General features: G+C 43.5%; 1 protein-coding gene across 2 annotated transcripts in view; it reads left to right on the plus strand.

Moving 5' to 3' along the window:
* LRP5 (LDL receptor related protein 5) overlaps positions 1-22955 on the plus strand; it is a 274633-nt gene extending 251678 nt beyond the window's left edge. The window contains exons 17-23 of one of the 2 annotated variants that reach the window (XM_054026734.1): positions 2857-2982; positions 10339-10575; positions 11253-11363; positions 16010-16252; positions 18054-18193; positions 21840-21937; positions 22493-22955. In XM_054026734.1, the coding sequence (XP_053882709.1) occupies positions 2857-2982; positions 10339-10575; positions 11253-11363; positions 16010-16252; positions 18054-18193; positions 21840-21937; positions 22493-22754 (1217 nt within the window). In that variant the 3' untranslated portion in view covers positions 22755-22955. The remainder of the gene's footprint in view (positions 1-2856; positions 2983-10338; positions 10576-11252; positions 11364-16009; positions 16253-18053; positions 18194-21839; positions 21938-22492) is intronic. The other variant, XM_054026735.1, reaches the window with a different exon arrangement.
* Positions 22956-24734: the final 1779 nt, after the last annotated feature.

Raw genomic sequence — 24734 nt, forward strand, 5'->3', positions numbered from 1 at the left:
CAGTGAAAACTGGCTAGGACTGTCTGTTTTACTTTGCTTCTCCTAGAGAGCGGTGCTAGAGGTCAGATATAATCTGGGAGAAGGGAGAGATCCAGAAAGAAGAGGAAAGAGAAAAAAATATGGGGGAGATGCACCCTTCGTTAATTTTAGGATGTGTGCGTTAGCCTTCCAAGTGATCACCTAATTGTAGCCTTGTCCTTCCCTTTTCATCTCCCTCCAGGGGGTGTTTTTCTGGGCTTGCTTGTTTTTTGTTGTCTTCATTTAGATTGCAAGCTCTTCAGCACAGGGATTCTGTCTTTGTTATTGTAACACACCGTGCATGTTTATGTCATTATGTAAGTACTAATAAGGAGGCTAAGACTTGACCAAGCAGAGCAAGGAGCTGCACCAGTGGGTTAGTGGAAACATACCATAATCTGGTTCCACATTTGGTCTCTTTCTCCAGGAACTAGCAGATGTTAGAACTGTAGAGACACTCAGCCCCTAGGATGGTAGTAATGGGTCCCCTCTGGCTGACTGACAGAGAAGTGCTGATGAGATACAGGAGGTCTCTGTCAAACTCTCCACATCTGAAAGAAGGATGGTGCAGGGCCGTTGAGGAGAAAGGAAGATGTTAACTGGGGCATCGAGGAGGGGAAGGATCCGAGAAAACCTCCCACAAAGAGGAAGAGAATTAAAAAAGAGAGAGAAAGAAAAGACTGTGGAAAGATGCAGAGAATGAAAGAGACAGAATGGCAGAATAAGGGATAGTAAAGGAGTGGTGGGGAAAGGAAAAATATGCCCAATACAAAAGGAGCTAGGGAAGGAGACCTGAAGTAGGGGGTGGTTGTGCGTCTGTTTGTTTAATTTTAGGATATCATGTCTGTTTCTTTTATCTACTCATCTAATAAACTATGATTGATAACTTCTCTGGAGATTGAAAGACACATGGAAAGAAATGTCCTGATATTTTCAAATCTTTTTTTCCATCCCCCCATTACCCCTACCCTTTGAAAAAGCCATTAACTAGAATAGCAGGAGGTGGCTGCATTGGCAGAAATGTGTAGGGGGAAATCTGTGTGATGTTTGCTTGCACTCTTGCTAATCCTTGTTTTATAAGCACTGAAACCCTCAAATTTTGAAAATAAGAGTGTAGGAATCATTTTAAAAAAAGGGAATTGGAGCCATTTTAGTGCATTTGTTCTAGAATTTTGCAAAAGATTAACCCCTTTTCTTTCACAATATGTAATATTCACCATTCCTAGCCTTTTCTCTAGCATCTCCTTTCCCCACTCCCAGTCTTTCAAAGGTACCATTACTTTACTGCAACAAAAGGATTTTATTTTTTTATTTTAAGCACTATTCAGAGAATTGGGAAATGATTTTCACATGCTAAATCATGAATGGTTTAAAAAAAAAAGGATTGGGGGGGTGCTTTATTTTGTTTATGGCAAGGATCTTGCTTTCTACTTTGAGTCACACTTGAAAAGAATCGCCCTTCAGGGCTGAAATCTGAAACTTGTCCTTTAAAGGTGAATCTCTGTTGCAACAGAACAATTTAAAAAAATAATTTTTTTTTTCTTTTGCTCTTCCAACAGTCCATGCTGCATGCAGTGGCATCTTAAGACTATATATAAAAATTATATGTTTGTTAAAAGTGAAGGCAGATTTCTGTGCTAAATGCCTGATTAATGAGTCTGAGCAGATGGAGTGTTCATTTGGCACAGAAATAATTACCTATATTTATATGGACTCCCCCCACCTTCGTAAAAATCTTAGAACTTACTAGTACTGGATCCAAGAATGCATCATTCTGTGACATAACAAATATGGGCTCCGCTTCAACAAGACACTTCAGCATGTGGTTAAGTGTAAGCACATACAGGAAGTGATGTAATCCAGTGGATCGGGCATTAGACTTGGGGTACGTCTACACTACCCGGGTAGCAATCGATCTATTGGGGATCGATTTATCGCATGTAGTGTAGATGCGATAAATCGATCCCCGATCGCTCTCTCGTCAACTGCTGAACTCCAGCTTGGCGAGAGGCGGAAGCGGAGTCGATGGGGAAGTCACGGCAATCAACCCCGTGCCGTGAGAACGCGAGGTAAGTCGAACTAAGATACGTCGACTTCAGCTACGCTATTCTTGTAGCTGAAGTTGCGTATCTTAGGTTGATTTCCCTCCCCCCCCACCCCCAGTGTAGACCAGGCCTAGGACTCAAGAGACCTGGGTTCTGTTCCCAGCTCTGCCATCTGTCTGCTTCTCTTTGTCTGTCTTGTCTATTTAGGTTGCCCATTTGAGGAGCTATTGGGTGCTTAGCACTTTTGAGAATCAGGCTATTTACCCAAGTGCCTAAATGTGGGTTTAGAAGTCCAACTGTACCTACTTCTTTTTTTTTTTTTTTTTTAATCTTGGCCCACATACGTATTTTTCTGTGTGTACACATATGTATACTTCAGTTTTGTAAATAATTTTGGGGTCCTTCGAGATTAAGTGTACTGAAGAGGCCTTTTGTTTGGTTTAAACAAAAGTATCACGTCTCTTCTTGATGTCCAGTTCACAGATGAAATACAGATGAAGTCTACTCGTTCTTTAAGTGTAATCTTTTACAAGAAGCTTCAACTAGTTTCTTTGCATCTGAGTTTCTAAATATTTAAAGGATTTCTGAGAAGTCCATATATCTTGGTGTTCAGGAGCAATTTTCCTAGAGATACTATAAATCAGCTTTTGAGCAGTGACCTGGGAAGTCATGCATTTACTGTGTTCATGTCTAGTGAAAGTTGGTAGTTCTTACAGAAACCAGCTTTGCACTACCTGAACATCCTTATTTATTGACAGTGTACAGTATTCCATTCCATGTGTTGTTTATACAGCTGCACATCCATGTTCCCGTGACAATGGTGGCTGTTCACACATCTGCATTGCAAAAGGAGATGGAACCCCAAGATGCTCATGCCCAGATCATCTTGTACTTTTACAGAACCTCTTAACATGTGGAGGTAAGTGAATTAATTTAATAGGGCTTTTTATATAGGGCACACATATCCATAAAGACTCTCAGAGCTCCTGGGGTCAAGAAGCCGCATAGTCAGATTTGGGCTTGACGGTGTCCTATTTTTAAGGTGCTATTAAGTGTTAACAGATAGTCAAATGAGAATTTATTTTTAACGATCTTTGTTTTTAAAGGTTGGGATTTTCAGAAGTCAACTCTGCTCTCATTAAAGTGAATGGTAAAACTCCCATTGACTTCAATGGAGGAGCAGTTAAGCCAATGCTGAGTGCTTCTGAAACTCCCTCTCAAACTGTATGTATTTGTAACTTTTGCACAGGTATTCTGTTAAGACCGGTCTTAGCTCTGCATGGTGGATCTCTTCTTCCATGTTTCAGTCTCCATCCATGTCCAGAACTTCCATCTGTGTCAACAGGAAGTGCATTCATAAGGAAGAACAGAGTATGAGAACTCAGATCTGCTTTGCTTTATTTTCCTAGTACCAAGAACCAATAGAAGAGAGGGGGGAAATGGGGAAACGGAGAACACAAAGGCTCATGTACTCGCCTTCCTGCTAATTTACATTAGGGGTGCTTCCTTTCATCCCCTCTATTCACATGCATGTTTGCCCCCTCTCCTCCCAATGTGTGGTCACAAGTTCCGCTGTGATAAACTTTAACCTAGTCATTTCACCTGCACTTTCCTGAATGTATGTAGGCTCTGACTAAAGCTATCTACACAGTTCTGTAGGAAACGTGAGCCCAGATTCAGTGCTTGGATGCACACAAACAGTTCCCCTGGACTTATCTGGTGCATCCATAATCAAAACTTGGCCCTTACTCCATAAGGTCTGGTGTTTTGGTCTTTGAATCTATGTCTCTGTCTTCATTGCCAGCAAAATGCCCCTCTGGGCCTCGGAGGATTTAGCACTTGTATTGATACTTACTGAAGTTTGTCTGATGTGACTGATTTGATTGTTGTGCTGTAAACCTGCTTGGTAGAGTGTGAGTATGTTGCATTAGGCTGTGATGACATAGTGTGGCACAGGACAGTGCTGACATGTCATAAGACCATATGTGACATTTCGCAAACCCATAAATTAGTGTCAGAGCATGACTTTGATGCACTCTGTTGCTAATAAAATCAAGACAATTCTGGCGATCCCAAGATGGGTAGTGACCCGGTTCATTATAGTAGCTCTCTTAATCCCCCACTTTATGCTTTCCTGCCTCTTTCACAATCCCAGGAGTTTTCACTATTTGTAGCACTGCACTTGCTGGGGGAATTAAAAAAACAAACTCACTTCTTCTGGGAGGCCTCATATCTTCAGTATTTTAGCTTTATCGCTGCACTCCAGATTTTTTAAAAAACATATTCATTTCTCTCTAGATTTCATGTGCTGGCTGAACTCTGACCTCCCCAGGGGAAGTCATTTCCATTATAAACTGTTTTCTTTCCCATGACCACAACACACTATGTGGTTTCAGAGCAGTAGTGGTTACTTCTGGAAGCCAAAAAATAAATAAATCAGTCTACTCGTATTTCTCAATCTGTTGCTCCTGCAAGACATTGCCAGCGAGACATTTCTTACCTCCCACTGATTCATTATCTTCTGCTATAAATCTAACAAATTTAGGGCCTCCCTTTTGGTCTTCATTCATTTTTATCTTATCCAGAGCCTGCTAATACTTTCTGACACATCCTGTCTGCAGCATTAGCAACCCTGAGTCAGTATCTTTCAGTAGCCTGATAAAAAGGGGCTGCAGAGTGTCTGCCCACAGATGCTTTGACCAGTTTTAGGCCCAAATTTGTATCTGCTCAATGTAACGGGGTACAATATTAAATGCAGCTCAATGGCTGAATTCAGCTTCCAGGGAAGAGCCGGTCATTCTCATTTTCTGCATTGCCTGGAAATTTTGTGTCTGAATAGGAAATCCAGATTAGTTTTAATTCCTGAGTTTTCCCAGTTATTTGGTGTAGGTGACATATTAGTTTATTCAGAGCTGTTAATTCATTGGTTACAGTTGAGTTACTCAGTATTGCCAACTCCAAGCAATCAAAAATCATGACTCAGACCTCAAAAATCAAAATTAGCTTAAAAAATCATGAGATTAAAAATAATAAATCTTGGGTTCTTGTTATTTGCCTTTTGGGTTTTGCGCAGCTGGGATACACTTGGGACACTTTTTCAAGCTTTTCTCCACAACCAAGAGGGCTAGAAACTTTATTTTAAATGAAAGATCAGATTTCTCATGTAGTCGCATGACTCTGGGAGATGGGGCTTTAAGAAAAACACCTATTGATTATTACTTCTCCCATTGTCACCAAGAGGGAGATTTTCTGATGCTGGCTGTTAAAAGAGAATTCTGTATTGCAAGATGGCCATGCTGGGCCCTTCTGTATTATGCAGCATTTGTTACACAACAAGTACAGTAACATTGTCACCATGGAGCCATTATGTGAATATATTGTTGCTGTTAGAATCATAGAATATCAGGGTTGGAAGGGACCTCAGGAGGTCATCTTATCCAACCCCCTGCTCAAAGCAGGACCAATCCCCAGACAGATTTTTGCCCTAGATTTCTAAATGGCCCCCTCAAGGATTGAACTCACAACCCTGGGTTTAGCAGGCCAATGCTTAAACAACTGAGCTATCCCTCCCTGCAAGGAAGGCTACATCTTCCTCCTGGAAGATCAGTAAGAGAATTCTAACATTTCATTGATTTTTCAGACACTACCACTTAACATAAGACGATGCCTTATATATTCACTATAACAAATGTGTAATGTGATAAGCCGTTGTAGTTCTTTAACACAGCTGATTTACATATTCTAGGGAGGTAGTGGTATCTAGTGGCTAGGTCCTGGACTGGGACTCAGGAAATCTAGGTGGTTCTTCGAGTGCTTGGTCATGTCCATTCCATTGTAGGTGTGTGTGCTCGCCACATGCACCAGTGCTGGAAGTTTTTCCCTCAGTGGTATACGTAGGGGACTGCCTCTGGTGCCCTTTGGAGTGGTACGCATGTATAAGGGTGTAGGGAGCCAGGGTGGCTTCCCTCCGAACCTGAGGGTAAAGTGCCTTTCCCTCAGCCTGAGTGGGCGGGGCCAGCCCAAGCTCGCTCCACCCCCCGGAAGGGGAGGGGTGGAACAGGAAGTATAAAGGGCGGGGCCCTTAGCTCAGTTAGGGCAGCACCAGGGAGGGAGGCAGACACAGACCATGGGCTGCTCCCTTCAGAGCCTGCTGCCACACCAGGGGAGGCCCTGGACCTGTGGAAACCTCACCTGGAGGACGGACTGGGGCTGCCAGGACTGCCCGCTGCCGAGTACCCAGAGGAACTGGAGGAGTCGGAGGGGGAGTGGGAGCTGCCAGCAGCCGAGTACCCAGAGGAGCTGGAGGAGCCTGAGCCTGAGGGGGAGCCGGAGCTGCCAGCAGCGGACTACCCCGACGCACTCACGGGACCAGAGGGATTCGGGCGAGCAATCGGGTAGGAAGTAGCCCAGGGACAGAGCTGCACAGTGGTGAGTCTATGTAGCGGGACGACCCCGCTGACCCAGTGGTGGGACCCTCGTTCTGCCACTGTCAGGGCCCTGGGCTGGAGCGCAGTGGTGTAGGGTGGGCCTGCGCTCCCCTACCCGGCAGAGCCACGCCGGGACCTTAGCCGGCGCTCCCCTGCCTGAGGGGCGCGCTACTGACCTTTGCCGGCGCTCCCCTGCCTGAGGGGCGTGCTACTGACCTTTGCCGGCGCTCCCCTGCCTGAGGGGCGCGCTACTGACCTTTGCCGGCACTCCCCTGCCTGAGGGGCGCGCTACTGACCTTTGCCGGCGCTCCCCTGCCTGAGGGGCGCGCTACAGACTCTGGCTGACGGCCGCCCCGCCGCTAATTCCCCGCTGACGGGGGAGTGACCCAGGCCGGCCAGTGACCTCATAGCTCCCCACCGCCCCCTAGCGGGTAGGTGGGCCAACGTCGATCACAAAGGGGCACCAGTATAAGGGGCACCGCCGGCTCCCCCGTCCCTCAGTTCCTTCTTACTGCCAGTGACGGTGCTGCAATGTCTCCTTGCCTTGGGCGTCTACTCCCCAGCCAGACATCACCTAGATACGGTCATCATGATCACGCTGTGGGTACTTATCTCCCTGCAGTGGTGGTCCAACACGATTCTGGTGTTGGAAGGTATGCTGTTCGCGAGACTGTGACCCATGGTCTCCCTGATTTCAGATACATCCGACCTCGGTTGGGGAGTGCATCTCAGTACTCTACAGATTCGGTTTATGATCACGGGAGGAGCTCGCGTTCCATATAAACATCAGGGACCTCAGAGCCATCCGTCTGACTTGCGATGTCTTCCTTCCCCAACTGTCCAGTCGGGTGGTGCAGATGTTGACGGACAATATGGCCTCCATGTTCTATGTCAACAGGCCGGAGGGGAGCTCATTCGTTGGCTCTGTGCCAGGAGGCCCTCCATCTGTGGGACTTCTGCATTCAGCATGTTGTCCACCTGGAAGCCTCGCACCTCCCCGGTGTCCGGAACATGCTGGCGAATCACCTCAGCAGGTCCTTTTTCTCTCACCACAAGTGGTCCCTTCAGTTGGAGGTCGTCAGAATGCTATTCCAGAAGTGGGGAACTCCCCGAGTGGACCTGTTCACCAACAGACACAACAGAAAGTGTCATCAGTTCTGCTCTCTCCAAGGCCTTGGCAGAGGCTCACTTTCCAATGCCTTTCTCCTGTTGTGGTCAGGAGACCTGATGTATGCCTTCCCGCCAATTCTGCTCATCAGCAAAGTCCTCTCAGAAATCAAGAGGGACAAGGCATGAGTCATTATGATTGCCCAGCATGGCCTCGCCAGCATTGGTTCGGCATGCTCATGGACCTGGCCATAGCAGCCCCATGGCCACTTCCCAGCCGCCCAGACCTTCTCTCTCAGGAGCACAGTTGGCTCCTGCACCCGAACCTCGCCTCTCTCCACCTCACAGCTTGGATGCTGCATCGCTGAATCCAGAGGAACAAGCCTGCTTTAGTCATGTACAGCAGGCTCTCTTGGAGAGCAGAAAGCCCCCAACCACAGCAACTTACGTGGCAAAGTGGAAGTGTTTCTCCTGCTGGGCATCAGAGCAGAATATCTCCCAGACTCAGTCATCTCTGCAGTCTATCCTGGATTACCTGCTTCATTTAAAGCACCAGGGCCTTGCCTTCTCTTCAGTCAAGGTGCACCTGGCAGCCGTATTGGCCTTCCATCATCTCATCCAGGGTAGATCGGTATTCTCGCATGAGATGTTGATTGGGTTCCTGAAAGGCCTTGAAAGACTCTTTCCGCCAATCCGGGACCCGGTTCCCCAATGGGACTTCAACCTGGTCCTCTCCAGGCTCACCCTTTGAGCCTATGGCTTCTTGTTCCCTTTCCCGCTCGTCATGGAAGGTTGCATTCCTTGTAGCTATTACCTCAGCGAGACGGGTTTCCAAGATTAAAGCCCTCACTTCAGAGCCCCCATACACAGTATTCTACATGGACAAGGTCCAGCTGCGGCCCCATCTGTTCTTCCTGCCAAAGGTGGTATCAAACTTCCATGTCGACCAGGATATTTTCCTCCCGGTGTTCTGTCCAAAGCCTCACATGACCAATGAAAAGAGGTGGCTGCACACTCTATATGTCAGGCGTGCTCTGGCTTTCTACCTGAAGCACTCCAAACCCTTCCGCAGATCCACCCAGCTCTTTATTGCGATAGCTGACAGGATGAAGCGCCTTCCGGTGTCCTTTCAAAGGATTTTGCATTGGATCACCATCTGCATCCGAACTTGTTAAGAGTTGACGCAGACTGTGCCTCCACCAGTAGTGAAGGCTCACTCGACGAGGGCACAGGCGTCTTCAGACGCCTTGCTGGTGCATGTCCCTATCCAGAACATTTGCAGGGCTGCAACATGGTCTTCGGTACACACATTCACGACGCATTACACCATCACTCAGCAGGCCAGAGATGACAGTGGCTTTGGCAGAGCTGTGATGCAATTGACACATCCATGAACTCCTTACCCTCCTCTGGTGGTACTGCTTGGGAGTCATCTACAGTGGAATGGACATGAGCAAGCAGTCAAAGAAGAAAAGACGGTTACCTTTTGTAACTGTTGCTCTTCGAGATGTGTTGCTCATGTCCATCCCATGACCCGCCCTCCTGCCCCTCTGTCAGAGTTCTGGCAAGAAGGAAATGAGGGACGGGGGAGCCGGTGGCACCCCTTATTCTGTGGCATACGTGCGCCATTCCAGAGGGCTCCAGAGCCGGTCCTCTATGGATACTATTGAAGGAAAAGCTTCCTGCACTGGTGCATGTGGCGAGCACACACCCCTACAATGGAATGGACATGAGCAACACGTCTCAAAGAACAACAGTTACGAAAGGTAACCATCTTTTCAATCTCCAGCTCTGCCACTGACCTGTTGGGTGACCTTGAGCGAGTCACATCACCGCTCTATGCCTCAGTTTCCCCATCTGTAAAATGGGGATAATGATATTAACCTCCTTTGTAAAGCATTTGAGATCTAAAGTTGAAAAGTACTATATGAGAGCTAATTATTATTATTCAAAAGGGAGTGGCTTTGCTGTTCTGTTGCAATATATGTTTAAGTGCCTTTGACAGCTGGCAGCTGGTTCTTAACCCAGTCACTGATGTTTAATGCGATGCTGCTGGATGGGGCAGCAGTGGTGGAGATTGCTCCCAGGACCTCTGGATGAGAGAGCATGAGCCTCTAGTGCCCAAGCCAAAGAAACACCAGATTCCTTAGCTTAAACCGTTGTAGCAGACTCATAAACATCTATACACAGACTAGCCACTAGACAAGGACAGAGAGACATACTGAGTAAGCATGGGTTACATTTGGTATAGGTAAACTAGTGACTGGTTCACCCAAAATGCCAGTTTTGTTATAAAGATTATACTAAACCATGATCAGAAATATCCTAGGATAATGTAATTTAGGGATTAGAGTTGTGTGACGCTAGCAGTTTGTGCTTTGCAAGTGGAAACTGATATTTCGTGAGTATTCGTTTATATGAAATCCATGTGAAAATCTCTTTGAAAAAGAAGTTGCTAACACGAGGTTACTTATTCAGAGTTCCCTGCCACCAGTCCAGTTCTCAGACAACTAGACCATGCCTCTTCTGTCAGCATACACAGTTTTTTGTTACAAATTGGGAAACATTTATTTCCTGGGCAAAACTGTAAATTATCTCTTGATGAAAACTTGCCATTTTCACAGAGGAATTTCAGCATGGATTTAACAAGTTTTCCATCTGTGAAAAGTCTCTTTCACTTTTTTATATATAATCTTTTTATCAGGACTAAAATGAGTACGCGTGGTTTTTCTTTTCTCCAGAACCTCCAACTTGTTCCCCAGATCAGTTTACCTGTGCGACTGGGGAGATAGACTGTATCCCAATGGCATGGCGATGTGATGGATTTCCAGAATGTGATGACCGGAGTGATGAAGATAACTGTCCTATATGCTTAGCAGCCCAGTTTCAGTGTGAGAAAGGACAATGTATTGATGCCCGCTTGCGGTGTAATGGAGAAATTGACTGCCAAGATAAATCTGACGAAGCAGACTGCAATAGTAAGATTTATTGTCCTGAGTGCCTGGCTCTAACAAACAGCCACCCATGATGTAAAGACCTTTCTTTTTACTCTGAAACCAAAAACGCAAAAATACATTATGAAAAGCTTAAAACACGTGTTGATTCTGCCCTTCTCTCCCTCTTCATCTCTCCCCACCCCCTTTACTATGCCTCAAAGTATACATTTCCATAACTGCGTAAGTTATCTGATCAGCTACTTGTAAGCCTTAGGGAAAATAAATACAGTCTATTTGAAATCCAAAGCAAACACAGGAAACAAACGCACAGGGCTAATTTGACTTAAGACCTTGGATTGTCAGGAGCTGAAGTAGATTTCCTCTCCATTCTGTTGCCTTAATGGCATATTCTGTTTTGTGGGGGGAATTTTTTTTCAAGTTAATCAACACTTGTGTACTTCAGCTGTGTAATTGCTCGTACGTGCCAGAATTACACACTGTCTAAACTGTGTGTGTCTTGCTGACCAATTTTCTCCTAAGTACTAGACAGTGACGCAGATATTCAGTTTCCAGGTGGATGAAGTTTAGTCTACGCAGCAAGTGCTGTATGGGTTACGTCTGGGTTTCGTGAGATGTTCAGTTACTTCACAGAGCAGGTTATAATTTGATTTACATTAAGGTTTTGTGTGCTAACTAAACGGTTATTTTTTCCCTTGCAGCAATCTGTCTCCCAAATCAGTTTCGATGTGCCAGTGGCCAGTGCATCCTCATAAAACAGCAGTGTGACTCCTTTCCAGATTGCATCGACGGTTCCGATGAACTCGTGTGTGGTGAGAGGTCTTTCCTTGAGATTAAAGCTGTCCGCATTCATGCAGGAATTACATTCCTGCCCCGGTTTGAAGTGTGTGTATATTGACTGTTACTTCTATGGCTGGCCCTGAGTCTAGGGGGATAGACCAAGCTCTAGCTTGCTGCTAAACTCAGTCCCATCTATACTGTAACACCTGCCCTGTTGGTGGCCTGATTACAACTCACTGGTAGCCTTGCAATTCATAGGGCTGCTGCACAGTTCAGGAACACTGTTAAAACAAGACGTAGCCCCATCTGCATTACAAGATCAAGGTCTAATTATGTCAAGAGATGACTATGTTGTGACCAGGGCCCCAGCAAGGTACCGTGAAGATAGGACAAGAGAGCATAGGAGAGACCTTGATTTCCTGGCTGAAATGTAATCGGAAGTTCTCATGACCAAAGCTGTATCTGAGTTATGGCTGAGCCTCTAATGACTACTCCATTTTGCCCTTAGTTGCTGTTGACCCATTATTTTGTCAAATGCTTTGAGAAGCATGGAAGGCATAATGCAAATTCCATTCTGTTCTGCCCAAAACTGCCCCCGCTTTTCCCATCCCACCCCCACCTTCCATGCCTGGGCATACAGCTCATGAAGCTTTGGAATAGCGGGGAGGAGTAAGGACAGCCACTTTCAGCTACAAAGAGGGCTGTTTAATTGAATGGTTGCAGCTCCTCACTATGAAGTGCTGCTGTGGGATAGAAGCGTAAACACCGCTCTTCTCGGAATCTCATATGAACAAACAAAAATCAGTCACCGAGTTTATATAGCGAATGCTACAGATCATCTAAGAATGTCAGTCTTAGGGTGCTGGCTAATTGCCGGGTATTTAATATGTTGGGGATCAGCAAGTTTCTCAAGTGTGAGAGGAAGCTGATAAGGAGTGTTGTGCCAGGTGGGGGAGGGGTGATTGGGAGAAGGAGCCAGGTTGGGGTACCTCCCTGCCACCAGGGAGCCAGGTTGGGGTACCTCGCTCCTTCCTCCCCTAGCTTGCATTATCCTACACATCCCATCTCTTTCTGGTTGGTTCCTGACCCACCCTTCCTCATGCTGGGAACCAGCAATGGGAGGCTTGTTTCATTAGCAACCGGGACTTGTTGAACAGGTGAGAGCAGGGGGCAGCATTGGAAGGATGAGCTGGGCTCATGAGGCTTTCGACCCATATGAGAGGGAGCTCTTCAAAAGCACAATAGGAGCAGGGGCAGGAGAAGGCTGGGAATGTAGGAGAAGCCTCATTAGGGGAGAAAAGAAAGTGGGAGCAGGAAAGGTGGTTGGCCTAGGAGAGGAGAAGAGCAATAGAAGATGAATTCATTTGGAAACTCATACCTTGGAGACTTCAGGATGAATATTCTCCTGTTCCCCAATTGTCCCTTTTTCTCTAGTCTCCTTAACCCTCCTGCAGTCCTCACCCAATTCCTCCTCCTTAATAATAGTACAAAGTTTTTTTTGTGCATTTGGCAGCATCTTATGTATAGCCAGTTTTCTTTCTTTTCTGCATTCAGTTAGGCCCTGATCCAGCAATTAAATCTGCACAGCCACAGTTGGTCTCCATGCAAGTGCACGGATGCATACACAAGGCCCCGATCCTGCAATCAGATCCTCAGTTCGTTTCTTGCTTGATGAAAAATGTCCATTGGGGGAACAACAACCACAAAATCTTTTACAAATTCAGGACTTAGTATTCAAAGGATGCTTTATCGAAACTGGATTGTTTTTTAATTGGCCATTTTAAAACAAATCTAATTGAGTGCCCCTTTAAAATTATCATCTGATAGGTAGAATGGTTCAAACTCTAATTCTGAAGGCTGGATCGATCCTCCGCTGGTGTACATTGGGGATAACGCCAATGTTTTCAGTGGTACTAATCTGATTTGCACAAGTTGAGGATCTGGCCCCAAGTTTGTGCTGAGTTTTCGTATGTTAACTTTGGCTGCATCAAAGAAGTTAAAAATACACAAACACCACGGGGAGAAAAAAAGTACACTTCCCTCACCTACTGCCTCTGCAGCAATGGTTACACTAACCTGTTATTCCCTGAGCTGTGTTGACATCAGTCGTTGATAGTGGGGCATGAAGATCCTTTTATCATGACATGATGAGCTGATAATATAATCTGAAGTAGTTGTTAAATCAGAATAGCTGTGTTATGCTCAGCTGCATTCAAAACACAGGAAGGATAAAAAAAATAATTGATTTGCCAAATGGAATAGGACAAACGATGAACCAGTGCAGGAATTGTTATCAGCTTGCTGAATGGGTTTGATTCAGCCTATGCTTGTTGGTACGCTGAGCTAGCATTTCCCTCATGGCCACCTAAGAGATTCTGCAGAATTTAAGATTTCATTTAATTAAAAAAAGACACCAGAGTTTGCTGAGCCGATTCAGCTCCTGATTACGTCACCTCTGCAGATCCTGCCATAAGTCTTTGACTCAATGGTGTGACCCAGTGCAGGATTAATTTAAGGAGAGGTGTGATGTGCCCCGCCGTTGCCTCAAGAACACACTGTTAACTCTGAAAGCTAATGATACTGATTAATACATTTTAGTGTGTTGGCTATTTCAATCAGAAAGTCACACATTTTTGGGATGTTGGGCAAAATTTCAGGAGAGCTATCACCATGTTTTAAAAAAGAAAGTGTCTGCCAATGACAAAAATGAACAATAACCAAACATATATGATGCTGTCACTTTGGCATTATACTGCATTGAAGAGTAAGAAGGAAACTTTTACAAATGCAAATGTGACAGAAAAACTCTTTCTCCCCTCAGAATAAAAGTGAGAACAGTTATTTTCTAAAAATGTAAAAAAAATGAACATTTTAAATCCTAAAGATTTATTTGTTTTTAGGAGGGAAAGTAAACTAATGGTTATAATACATTCAACCACTGAAAAATCAAAACAATGTGTGTATAGCCAATCAACAGTCCCATTCATTATTCAATAATTAAATGGTTCATCGGTTAATAAGATGGGCAGAATTCTCACAGCTCTATAAATGAATGGGTTTTCTTCCTGTCCTTTAATGATAATTTTATTTCAACATGATATATTATTGTATAAGTTCAACAGAAGGCATAGCACATGTGGAGGTATTCTTGGCTAAGCGAGCATGTGTTGGTTTACAACATAAGTGGTCTCATTTTATTCCAACTGTGATTTGATTCTTCAGTTAAAACTGACTTAGGAATGACACAGATAACTTTCTATGAAAATAGAGACCAGAAGATAAACTGCATTATTGTTATTGTTTATTATTTGTATTATTGTAGTGTCTAATTGTATGTCTACACTGCAATATAAGCCCAGGGTTCACATTCAGGTTCAAGCCTAATCCCCTCCACCCCCTTCCGTATACACACACATCACGCTAACCCAGGGCTTGGATCCAGGTCCCCACAGGGATGAAGAGTCCTAGCCTGAGTCAAGCCAGGAGTCAGGGTTCAACCCCTACTGCTTTGCAGTATAGACTCAGCCCCTCTGGACTTGTGCTCTGACGTCCACCAAAAGTAGCCCACAATACCACAGGCCGAGTTTCTTTGTCCTCTGGACAGTCAAGTTTTCCCATGCTGCACCATGAACAAAGGGATAGAATGGCCACACTTCGGGAGGGTGCTAGGAAGTCTGGGTGATTGGACTCCGGCCCGCATAATGCAGTGTAGATTCTGGAGCCCCAGGGTGGGACCAAGGGTTCAACCATTCCTAACCTAGAGTTACAAAGGAGTGTAGCTGTTCAAGCCCTAGGTTAACAAGCCCAGATGGGATAACTTGAGTTCTGCTAACTCACGGCTTACATTGCAGTGTAGACATACCCTAAGAGTCCCAGTCATGGACCAGGACACTCTTCTTCCCATCACATAACACAAGTCTCTCGTGTGCTCCCTCTATTATGTCCGAAGTTGCCCACTGATAGATCTAAGGATCTAGTTCTACAGTGCAGCTCTCTGGCCATTCTCATCTTTAACATGGCAGTGACCTCAGGCCCAGTGTGCAGTACTCCATATTAATCTGTGCTGCAGTCTGCTCTGATTTTTCTTTTATACATTAGGGACCTGATCCTGCATGGGACTACTCAGATGAGTAAAGTGATTCACGTGTGATTCAATGCTTGCATGGCTGTACAGCAAACATGACCTTAGGTTGGGTTAGGGTTGAATTCCCCCATAGATATAATGAATATGGTATGAAGATATTTCTGGCAGCTAACTTTTTTTCCAACCGAACAAGTTTATATCATTGCTGTTACAACAGTGAAAAAGTCTCATGTTTTAAAGGGACTCTTTCAGCTTGAAATCTAGTCAGTTTTAAAAATTAGTTAAAAGTGGCTTCCAGTAAATTATTAGAGGGCAACGTGTAGGTGAGGTCGGAAGGTCCCTAGCCACTATAGGTGGAGGAGAGGAGATGTAAAATCTTGCTCAATAATTCAGAATGTAGAAGGCCTGAGGGACTGTGTGTGTGTGTGTGTGAATGAATGTAATGTAAATATTTGCATAGTGCACTGTGTGAATGATTGTATGATCATTCTATCTTGTTCCCCTTGGCCTGGGGTTTTAGGAGCAAGTATGGAGGTTTTTCCAGAGCAGCATCATATACATCAATGTAATGAATTTTTTTTTCTTTTTTTTCAGAAAAAAACACATCCTCAGATGAACCTCAACCCCACGTTAGTGCTATTGGACCTGTCATTGGTATCATACTGTCCCTTTTGGTCATGGGAGGAATGTATTTTGTTTGCCAGCGAGTGGTGTGTCAGCGCTATGCTGGACCCAATGGACCTTTTCCGCATGAATATGTCAGCGGAACCCCTCATGTCCCTCTTAATTTTATAGCTCCAGGGAGTTCTCAGCATGGCACTTTTACTGGTAAGGATGGTAAGGATCCTGCATTTCATCAGTACTATTATGTTACCTGGATTTTATTTTTACAGGATACTAACTGTGGGGCTGGTTTTTGTAGGCACCAAAGCAAGTTAGATGTCAAACGTCCATTGACTTTCAGTGGGACTTTGGTGCTTATCAGCCCATTGGGCCACATTTGCAAAAGTTTTTAGGTGCCAAAAGATGCAGATAGGTTTCTTTCAGTGGAAGTTAGACACCTGGGTGCTTTTGAAAGTTCCATGAGATGCCTAAATTTTTTTTTAAATCTTCCCCTTAATAGTTACTATGGAGATCATGGGTATGTTCTTGGGCGTTGCCTCTAACCCCTCTGCCATCCCCACACACAACTCTTTTACCCAAGTTTGATGGTACTTAAACCAGGGCTAGCTGGACCAGCTGGGGGTGTAGGTTAGAGATCAGGCACCACTGTCACTCAGACTGATAACCCAACCACTTTGCAGTGAGGACTCAGCCTAAATCACTTGAGTGCTGATAGTCCTCCAGTGCCTTCCCACGATCGCCCTGGGTGCCCAGAAGGACAGACAAGTTCTTCCACAATTCACTGGAAAAGAATAGCAGAGCTGCTCAGCTCACGACAGCACATAGAACTGCAGGGTACACCCCTAGAAGCCCTCTAGAGACACAGGCGAATGCAGCCCCAATGAGGACACAGTAAATTAGATATGGCTTTGCAGTGTGACTGCTTATACCTGGAATAGACTAACCCAAGTGTTCAGACCCAGGTGCTAATCACCTGGGCTAACTCTTTAGTGAAGACATACCTCAATTCCTGGCTCCGTTGAAGCCAGTGGTGCTGTGACAATTTATACCAACGGTAATCTGCCCCTAGATGTTGGAACTATGCAGGAAGAAGGCAGCATGGGCTCTGAGAGCATGACAACTCCAAAAGGGATACGTGCCACCTGATACAATTGATTGTCAAAATAATATAAGTTGTGTAGGCTGCATCTCTATGAATGAAACACCATGTTTTCCATGAGTACTTCATGGGTGGCAAAACCTTCAAAAGTGACTTCTAAACCAAATGTTTCCCTGATCATCGAAGAGGCTGATATTGTACCATATACCCATTATGAAACTAGTCTTCTGAGTTTTTATGGAGACAAGACCTGGTCAGAAAATAGGATTTTTTTCCATGGAAAATGTTGACAAAACTGAAAAAAAAAATTTGCTTTTGTCAACATTTTTCATGGAAAATGTGGCTTTTTTGGCAAAATATCCGAAATGGAAATATTTTGGTTTTCAAGCTTTTATTTTCTCCATGAAATACTGAAATCTTCTGTAGAAAGCAGATGCTTCTCGCAAAAAAATTTAGTCAAAAACCCAGTTTTTGGTCAAAAAACAATTTAAACAGAAAACTTTGGGGAGACTCCTTTATTGTCCAGCTGCTGTCAGTCACTGGCTCAATGCAACAGTGACTGATACATTCATTTAATTTATTTTAAAGTTGTGACTTTGGATTGTGACATGGCCGTATCCTTTGACTTTCAAAGTGAGTAGAGGATCATAAACCGAATAATCCATGCATTGGCAAGAAGATTTGAGGAGGAAGCTATAAAACGGAGTTGTACTCTTGGCTGGTAGCAGAAGAAAGATTTTGTTCTTAATAAGGAAAGGAATGAGCTTTAAATTAACAAGACTACTGTCTCAGACAATGAGGGCTAATGGAGCTACATTGATTCACATCAGCTGAGGATCTGGCTCTCTGTTACAATGGCAGATAAAATTGTAGTTAGCTAATCATGTGTCCTTGTCTTGTCCTGGTTCCTTGCAGGCATCTCTTGTGGAAAGTCTATGATTAGTTCCATGAGCCTCATGGGAGGAAGTAGCGGTGCCCCTCTGTATGACAGAAACCATGTTACTGGAGCCTCTTCTAGTAGTTCATCTAGCACTAAAGCCACTTTCTACCCACAGGTAAGTCTTGAAAATGTGTTCAACAGGAGATAAAGGGCCTCCCATTTCTGTCCAAAAAACTGACAGATTAAAACTTGTGCTACTAGAGAAATGCTAATAAAGACTGTCTTGGATGATGTCATTTAGCAGTGGGGCAATCCAGTGCTCACTGAATTCAATAGAATGGCTTCCATTTATTCCAGTGAGCATTGCATCGTGCTCGTGGTCTTTACCATGTTGTGTTATTAAAAAGATGCTCTTCCAGGACATTCCTGTGCTTTTTTTTTTTTTTTTTTTGGTATGGGTGTTCTTACATCCCGAGTACTTGTAAATATCTAGTCCTCTGTCTCTGCTGAACTCTGTTACTGACCTGATGACATTTGGCACTGCATAATCCCACAAGCATCAAGCATGCACAGGAGTGAGAAACAAACAAAACACAGCCGGGGGAAGAAAACACTCAAAAACTAAGCTTGGCTCACTGTTTATCCAAAGTGTTCAACTTTAATTCAGAAAACCAAATGCAAGCACCAGAAAAACAAAGTGGCACCATTGTATGTTGCTGAAGCTTAAAACTTTTTGTGGTTTTTCAGCTGTCTGGTTCTGGATTTTACATGATTTACTGTTAGAAAATGAGATTCTTAGTCCCGAAACCAAATTTCCATAAGTGAGGAAATAAGCCTGTAGAGGTTAGGAAATGAAAAGGGAGAGATGCATGATAAAACCCAATGAGGAAGGGGCATTGGTGACTTATGGGAGAGGGATGCAGAGATTATTTGCACCAGCATCTTGTTGTACAGTTATTTTGCTGCTTCTCAGCATCACTGAGCAAGCAATACATGCATTTATGCTTCTGTTTACATGAGCTTTCAGAGCCAGCCTCTCTAAGCAGTAGAAGTTCTTTGACAAAAATGATTAAGATGGTCCATACTGCAGTTGAGAGCCAAATTAGTATGTAAAGGGAGGTGGGTGTACACATGTTTACATATAAACAGTTAATACGTTATAATAAATCAAAAAAGAATTTGGAAGCCAGTATGTATTGTTCTTGTGTCTAGCAGTAACAATAATCTTATTTCTTAATTTTTAAGGGTGTAGATGGGTGAGGGAAAATTGTGAATACAACTGAACTGTCTATTGGATTCTGCTATACAGAAAAGCTTGGTTTGGTTTCTTTTCCTGGTTCCCCACTCACTAGGACAACAAAGGAGTGAGTCAAGAGTCTGTAAAGATATTTGGAACTCCAACTTAGCAGCCCTTTTAATTCAATATTCGTGGGGGCCGGAAAACCACCAGGATTTGCTGGTCAACTTTATAGTAGATAAATAGTGCACACATGGGTGTCACCTACTGATTAAAAATGTAAATAGTTTACATATGTCAATCTAAATGAGCAAGGAAGCCTAAGAAGTGGTCTGTAAACAGGTTTTATAACGCTGTAACTATACCGGTTTGGAAATCGATACAGTTGAAGAGGTACAGACCTCTAGTGTGGATAAAGTTATATCAGTGTAAAGGTGCTTATATTAGCATAGCTCATTCTTCTAACTTCAGGGATTGTACCACTTTAAATATATCCGTTTCAAAACAGATATAGTTAGAGCAATACAAAACCTGTGTGTAGTCAGGCTCTAATTGTTCCTACTTCATTGTCATCCTTCACTGTGTTAATTGAGGTCAATAAAAACACCAAAGAGAGAAGCTGCAAACACAGGTCTGATATTTGAAGCACTGGGGATGGAGAGTTATGACCAGAGATCTAATGAGTGGAGAGGGGAAGAAGTGTGGCGTGCTCTAAGTTTTGCTGATGATCCCAATCTCTCCATGTCACTTCAGAGTAGCTGGGCACATCTGCTAAAATGATCAGCAGCGATGTACTGAATAGTGCTAACATTTAAATTGCCACTAGCTAGCAGGGGCAGACTGGACAAAAAAATAAGTGGTTGTATTCTCGTACACCACTTCGCTCAGCTCCATCCACAATGCAAGCTCCACCTAAACAAGACATCAATCATAGCAGATTGTGCAGCTCTTTGTGTACCTCCCACTAACACAGAGGTCCACAACAATTGAGCTCCCCAATGCAAGCCACCACTTGTAACATAGTCCTTGATTGAGTCATCTGGAGGGATAGAACACAGGTTCTCTGGATATAAAATCTGAACCTTTACTGCTTGAGCTAAAGGACCAGGTACATTAGCTTGGAGGCTGTGGCAGACTCATAAACCTCTGTGTTCACTAGCCACTAAATGGGACCAAAGAGTCGCACTGTGTAAGTTTGGGTTTCATTCATTTTCTATGAAGCAGCAGGAAGATAGCTAGTGAGTCTCTTCACTGAAGTCACTGACAGATTAACTGCATAACAAAAGCATTATGCTGCAGCACAAAGAGAGGCCAGCAAGAGGTACTTTGCCTCCACCATATTGTCCGGATTTGTTTTGAGCAGTGGCCATTTTAGTGCTAAATAACTGCTGCCTTTTACCCCAGAAGTAGCTGTATTTTAGTGGTGACTGCAGTGATCCCTTACCTTCTTTATAAGGGTGTGGAGGCTTAACATGATATTTATAAATCACCTTCAGATCCTTGGATGAAAGGCACAAAGCGTTATTATTTTATCTGTGTTTTATTGGTGCTGAAGATCACATTTCTCTTTCCACTGACAGTGGGGGAGGAGGGATTGGGTGTATATTGAAGAGGGTAATGAATACCTAGCGGCACATTCCCATCTTACTGATCAGTGATTTATGCATGTCACTCCACTGGGAGGCAAGGATGTACCCATTAGTATTGTTGTTAAATTGAACTGTGCTAGAAAGAACATGAAATACATGAAGTGTTACTGCTCACTTTGTTCCTCTAAAAACGAATAGACTGGAATATTTAAAAAAAAATTGAGTGGGTGAGGGGATTTCCACTGCATGTTTGTGTTAAACTTGAAGCATAATTAATGCTATTTTCTTAAGGGCTGTAAGGGCTGCCAACAATTAATTAATTAGTCATTTTTTGGGTGCAGGATGGGGGGAGATTTTAAGCATTCATGGCTAATAGCTTCTTTGCATTGCTGACCTTGTCAAACTGGTGTGATTTTAAAAATAGTAGTAAAAAAGTTACTGGGAAAACATGGAGTGAACTGGTCTTAGTAAAGGAACTCAGGCTCCTGGGTGTAGCATTGATTGGGACAGGATAAGAGCTGGGGGTGGAGGAGGCTCCAGGTCCATTAGTGTCTGACAAGGAAGAGATCTGTCTATATGACCATAAATAAAGGAAGCTCTTGTGATTAAGGCACTAGGTAGAGACTCTGGAAAACTGGGTTCAGTTCCTGGCTCCACCACAGCTTTCCTATGTAACACTGGACAAGTCACCTAACCTCTCACTTACGTAGTAGGGAATCGTAATTCCCTCCGCTGCAGGAATCAGTGGCTGAAATTCTGTGGCCTGTGCTATGCCTAGACTAGAAGATCACAGTGAACCCTTATGGCCTTAAAAAAAAAAAATCTATGAATCCTTATGAAGCTACATGTGAAAACAAGGAGAGGAGGCTAGACTAAGGATGAGATAATAGCAACCTATGGGAGATATTTTTATACTGTTTTTCTCTCTGTTTCTAAGTATTGTTCTATAATGAATTAAACTGAAGCTCTGCCTTATTTGTTCTTAACATCCACAGATTTTGAACCCACCTCCTTCCCCAGCCACTGATCGCTCCTTATATAACACAGAGATGTTCTATTCATCAAACATTCCTTCAACAACAAGATCTTACAGGTACAGATCAGACGGAAAGCTTGGCATTTTCTTAGGTTGGGGTCTCTTTGGTTTTGTGCCTAGGAAAAAACCCAATCTTGTTCAAAGCTTCACCTTTTAAAGGAGAAAAAGGGGTTGTTTTTTTCCTCTTTGATTAAATGGCACATCAGACTGTGGTTACTCTTGTTACTATATCGAACATCCGCTTTATTTGCTTGTGCACTTGTCCTAATGCAACTGTTCATTTCTGAAAAATGAAAACATTATGTGAGTGATTGGTTGGGGCTTTAGAAATCGGGTCTAGAGCTTTTCACTGCTAGGTTGCTGGTTATTATCCAGCCAAAATAGACTCTATCACCTGACGGCAGTTCAGCACCCTGTGTAAAACAAGATAAAGTGGTTCTAGTTTGTGGCACCTAATTCTCTTATGCTCCTTTAAAAATCCCATCTGTAACACCTGTGCTTTGGAGGTCTTCACTCCGGCACCTTTCATCTACATTTAAAATTCATGCAAAGTTTTTTTTGTGTGTTTTAAGAATTTTGAACACTACTAACACTGAGCTGTTAACTTTTCAGACCCTACCTTATACGAGGGATAGCTCCGCCCACGACACCATGCAGCACAGATGTGTGCGACAGCGACTACACCACAAGCCGGTGGAAGGCCAACAAATACTACATAGATCTAAATTCAGACTCAGACCCTTATCCCCCTCCCCCCACGCCTCGCAGCCAGTATATGTCAGCAGAAGAAAGCTGCCCTCCATCTCCTGCCACAGAGCGAAGCTACTTTCACCTCTACCCCCCTCCTCCGTCTCCTTGTACAGACTCCTCATGACCTTAATAGAAGGAACTTGTCTTTTACTGTAAATATTTTTAAATATGAACAAAGATTAAAATATATTTTATGATTTTAAAAATAAATAGGGGTGGGAATTTAAAAAAAGAAAATGTGAATAAAAATGGATGGGGTGGGGCTGTGAAAATGTGTACAGTGGAAGAATATTTATAAATTTGATTTTTTTTAATTTAATTTCCATTCTTTTGTGCCATAATTGCCTTTTTTTTTAATTGAAGTCAGGAAACTGACTAGACCTCCAAGGGACCGGGGTGGGGGTGGGGGGAGGAATGAGGATGTTGAGCCTTTGTGGGTTTTTTAAAGTCCTCTTTTTAAGTCTGTAAAATGTATGTCAACATGTGTGTGTCTCTCTCTCTCACACTCACACTCACTCACACACACACACACACACACACACACACACACACACACAGAGAAAGGTTATTCGAAAAAAAGAAAACAAAAACAATTTTGTTTCAAAAAATAATTTGTTCACTGCCAAAAACTTAATAACCAAATAATATTTTTGTTTAGAGCATTGAATGAAAACAAACAACCTCCCTCCTGAATGTTCCAGTTTGCAAACAAGCCAGTTGCTTTCCAGAGGAACCCAGGCACTAAAAGAGGCCTGGATTTTGAACCTTGCCCTCTATTCACTCAGCACTAGTCACTCTTGCCAGTTTGACGTGATGAAACAAGCTCCTCCATCATTTCCTAGCAGCCACTTCACTCTAGGTGGGCATGGGGCCACAGAGCCATTCCCAGAGAGATTGTGGGGGTCAGCCAGGAAAGGTCTGTTATAGCTAAGTTAGTCTCCTCTTTTCTGAAAAATGGTAGCAGTTCCGTCACCTTTTTCCTGAAGTCTGGAATTTATAGTCAGTTCTGTATATGTAGCTCCCGCCCCTGTATTTAGCTCAGCAAATTGCTTTAGTTCCAGATGTCCAGATCCCAGAGTATGGGGTTCCAGTGACATGCCAGCTCATATTTATTTCAATAGGAAAGTTTTAAGATTAAATATGTATAAAGGTAGAACAAAAAAAATCCCAACCAAACACACACCCAACCAAACAACCCACACACATTAAAATGAGTTTAATTTTACCAAAAGGCAGCAAAAATAAGGACTTTTTTATTTTTTCTCTTTTTTAAAATTAACTCTCACATTGTAGAAACTGATGTAATGCCAAGACAACACCACAAAAGAGATCTGTTTCAGGCATTTAACATGTAGCACTTAACACAGGGGTTCTCAAACTGGGGGTTGGGACTCCTCGGGGTCACAAGGTTATTACTTAGGGGGTCGCGAGCTGTCAGCCTCCACCTCAAACCCCGCTTCACCTCCAGCATTTATAATAGTGTTAAATGTTTAAAAAAGTGTTTTTAATTTATAAGGGGGGGGGGGGTTGCAATTCAGAGGCTTGCTATGTGAAAGGGGTCACCAGTACAAAAATTTGAGAACCACTGACTTAAGAAGATGATAGCTGGGTGGTTATCAGTTCCTTTTACCAAACTTACAGACATGAACTATATTTCTCCTTGCTATAGTAAAAGGGCTCTGCCATTGCACAGCACTTTTAGAAACTGTCCTTACGATGGCAGCCATAATGTGGACATGTAGTCAAAATACTTGAGAAAAAAACTGGCTATACAGATCTGCACCTGTTTTTACAGCTGCTGAAGAACAGATGCCATCAGCCTCTGACAGACTTAACATCATTGACAGAAATGAAACCTTTTTGTTTTTGAACTCCCAAGTTGGATTTTTATTTTAGCAAGCTTTTTTTTTTTTTTTTTTTTTTTTTTTTTTTTTTTTTTTTTTGAGAGCGATAGAGAGACCAAGTGAGCAAGAGCAAGGGGAATCCTCCAATTAAGGGCCAAAATTCTTCACTTGCATCCTCAGTGTGGATTTAAACTCCAAACATTCGGATCCTGCTACATTCTCAGATCTCACTGTCTGCTCTTCCTATCCACATGGATCCA

This window comes from Malaclemys terrapin, chromosome 4 (assembly GCF_027887155.1).
Source record: "Malaclemys terrapin pileata isolate rMalTer1 chromosome 4, rMalTer1.hap1, whole genome shotgun sequence".
Classification (NCBI taxonomy): Eukaryota; Metazoa; Chordata; order Testudines; family Emydidae; genus Malaclemys; species Malaclemys terrapin.